The sequence below is a fragment of the Chinchilla lanigera genome, unplaced genomic scaffold (assembly GCF_000276665.1).
Source record: "Chinchilla lanigera isolate Chin_1 unplaced genomic scaffold, ChiLan1.0 scaffold00021, whole genome shotgun sequence".
In the NCBI taxonomy this organism is placed as follows: Eukaryota; Metazoa; Chordata; class Mammalia; order Rodentia; family Chinchillidae; genus Chinchilla; species Chinchilla lanigera.
Genome location: NW_004955422.1, coordinates 19,739,665 through 19,742,348, shown reverse-complemented (window position 1 = coordinate 19,742,348; position 2,684 = coordinate 19,739,665). Strand labels below are relative to the sequence as shown.

The following is a 2,684-nucleotide window of genomic DNA, read 5'->3' as shown; positions in this document are numbered from 1 at the left end:
GGCCAGGCCCCGCCCCCCGGGCTCGGGCGGCCGGCGGACCCGGAGCGAAGGTGCCCGAGCCCGCGGCGGCGGCGGCGGGACGATGTGGTTCTTTGCCCGAGACCCGGTCCGTGACTTCCCGTTCGAGCTCAGTCAGGAGCCTCCCGAAGGCAGCCCGCCCGGGCCCTGGGTCCTGCACCGCGGCCGCAAGAAGGTGAGTGCAGCCCCGCTCCGCAGGCCGCGGCCGACCTCGGCCTTGCCTAGTCCTCGCATCCGGCCCCGCCGCGCCGCTCTGGGCCTGACGTGGCGGAGGAGGCTCCGGGCGGCGGGCCGCGGAGGGGACCCGGCGGTGCCGACGTGGCGGGCGGAAGGACTGAGGGACAGACTGACCGACGGGCGAGGGTCACGTGGGCCGGCCAGGCCCTAAGGGAGACACCGGCCGGGCCTTCCTCCTGCTGCGCGGACCCCCGGAGCTGGCGAGAGCGGCCCGGGCGCTGGGCAGCCCGGCCCACACCCTTTAGGCCGTGCTGTCCTCCCCCAGGCCACGGGCAGCCCGGTGTCCATCTTCGTGTACGATGTGAAGCCTGGCGCAGAGGAACAGACGCAAGTGGCCAAAGCTGCCTTCAAGCGCCTTAAAACTCTCCGGCATCCCAACATCCTGGCCTACATCGATGGGCTGGAGGTACCTGCTGGCCTGTCTGCCCGAATCTGCCCCTCCTTGCCTGGCTTCCCACTCCTGTGTTCTCTCTGCTTGTCCCTCGGTTTCCGCCCGCTGGGCTTCAGCACCCCTGGATTTGGTTTCCGCTTCTCCATTGCCTCTTCCTTCATCGAGTCTCTCACCAGCCCCCTCAGCTACCCTGACATCGCTGTTTCCTTCCTCAGACAGAAAAGTGCCTCCACGTAGTGACAGAGGCTGTGACCCCGCTGGGAATGTACCTCAAGGCTCGAGCAGAAGCTGGTGGCTTGAAGGAGCAGGAGCTGTCCTGGGGGCTCCACCAAGTAGTGAAAGCCTTGAGCTTCCTGGTCAATGACTGCGGCCTCATTCACAACAATGTCTGCATGGCCGCTGTGTTTGTGGACCGAGCTGGAGAGTGGAAACTCGGGGGCCTGGACTACATGTACTCAGCCCAGGGCAATGATGGGGGACCCCCTAGGAAGGGGATCCCTGAGCTTGAGCAGTATGACCCCCCGGAGTTGGCTGACAGCAGTGGCAGAGTACTCAGAGAGAAGTGGTGGGTGACTGTGGGCAGCATGCCTCAATCTGCTCTTTTCTGGAGGCCCCTGGAACCTTGGGACCCCTAAATTAGCTGCCACTCCCCTATCCCTTGCTGTCTGGCTGGGGAGGGAATCAGAGTCCCCCCCTCTGCTTCCAGGGCCCTCAGTGTGGTAGGGTGGGCACGACGGACATGGGTTTAGGTGTTGGGTGGTTCAAAATTTGAAAGCTGTGTGATCTGGAGCAGATATCCTTGCTTCTCTGAGCCTCAGACACTTTATCTGTTAAATTGAGCTAATGAAACACATTTGTGCTCGGGGCTGATGGATCAGCTGAGGGACACAGCCAGGGCTGGTGACCAAGGAGGGTTAGAGGCCTGCACTGGGAAATGGTGGGGCCCTGAGTGGCTCTGGGTCACTGCCACAGGTCAGCAGACATGTGGCGCCTGGGCTGCCTCATCTGGGAAGTCTTCAATGGGCCTCTACCTCGGGCAGCTGCCCTGCGCAACCCTGGGAAGGTGAGCATCCAGCTCCCAGCCTCCTGCCTGGCCCTAGCCCCTCTGCCCCTGCCAGCCACCCACCACCCCTCGCCTGACACCAGCCTCCCTCCACAGATCCCAAAATCACTGGTTCCCCATTACTGTGAGCTGGTGGGAGCCAATCCCAAGGTGCGTCCCAATCCGGCCCGCTTTCTGCAGAACTGCCAAGCACCTGGCAGCTTCATGAACAACCGCTTTGTGGAGACCAACCTCTTCCTGGAAGAGATTCAGGTGAGCTCTCCCGCAAACCCCATCCTCACCCCCAGCTTCAGCCCTGCATTCCCCCCCTTTTTTTTTTTTTTCGGTACTGGGAATCGAACTCACAACCTTGCACTTGCCAGGCAGGCGCTGTGCCGCTGAGCTAAATCCCCAGCCCCGAGCCCTGCATTCCTTGCCTCTGCCCCCTGCCACACCTTTTCGGCTCTCTCATAATTGGAGCCTCTGACCACAAGCATGGACTACGGCCCTCGGCCCTTTTGGTACAGTACTCTGGCTCCAACACTTACTTGCTGTATGACTTTCCATGGGTGAATCTCAGCCCTAATAATACTCTTTACTTCAAAGGAACATGGGGGCTGGGGATGTAGCTTAGTGGTAGAGTGCTTGCCTTGCATGAATAAGGCCCTGAGTTTCATCCTCAATACTGCAGAAAAGCAAAGCAAACAAAGGAGTATGGGGAAGAGCTCAGTGAGTTTAAAGTGCATAGCACAGGGTGTCCATGGGGGAATCCTTTCTGGGACCCCTGAGCATACTAAAAATGTAAGTGTGCAAGTCGCTTATGTAAAATGGTGTCATGTTTGTGCACAACCTATGCACATCCTCCTGTATTGAAACTGTTTGTGGCTGATTTATAATCTCTGACACAACGTAACTGCTATGTAAATGGTTATACTGTATTGTTTAGGGAATGATGAGAGAAGTATGTCTGTACGTATTTACTATTGTCTCTATTAT

General features: G+C 59.1%; 1 protein-coding gene across 1 annotated transcript in view; it reads left to right on the top strand.

Moving 5' to 3' along the window:
• The window catches only part of Scyl1 (SCY1-like, kinase-like 1), a 12,125-nt gene continuing 9,441 nt past the window's right edge, over positions 1–2,684 (top strand). The window contains exons 1-5 of the mRNA XM_005384488.2: positions 1–193; positions 521–661; positions 862–1,211; positions 1,619–1,709; positions 1,806–1,961. Of these exons, the coding sequence (XP_005384545.1) occupies positions 83–193; positions 521–661; positions 862–1,211; positions 1,619–1,709; positions 1,806–1,961 (849 nt within the window). The 5' untranslated portion in view covers positions 1–82. The remainder of the gene's footprint in view (positions 194–520; positions 662–861; positions 1,212–1,618; positions 1,710–1,805; positions 1,962–2,684) is intronic.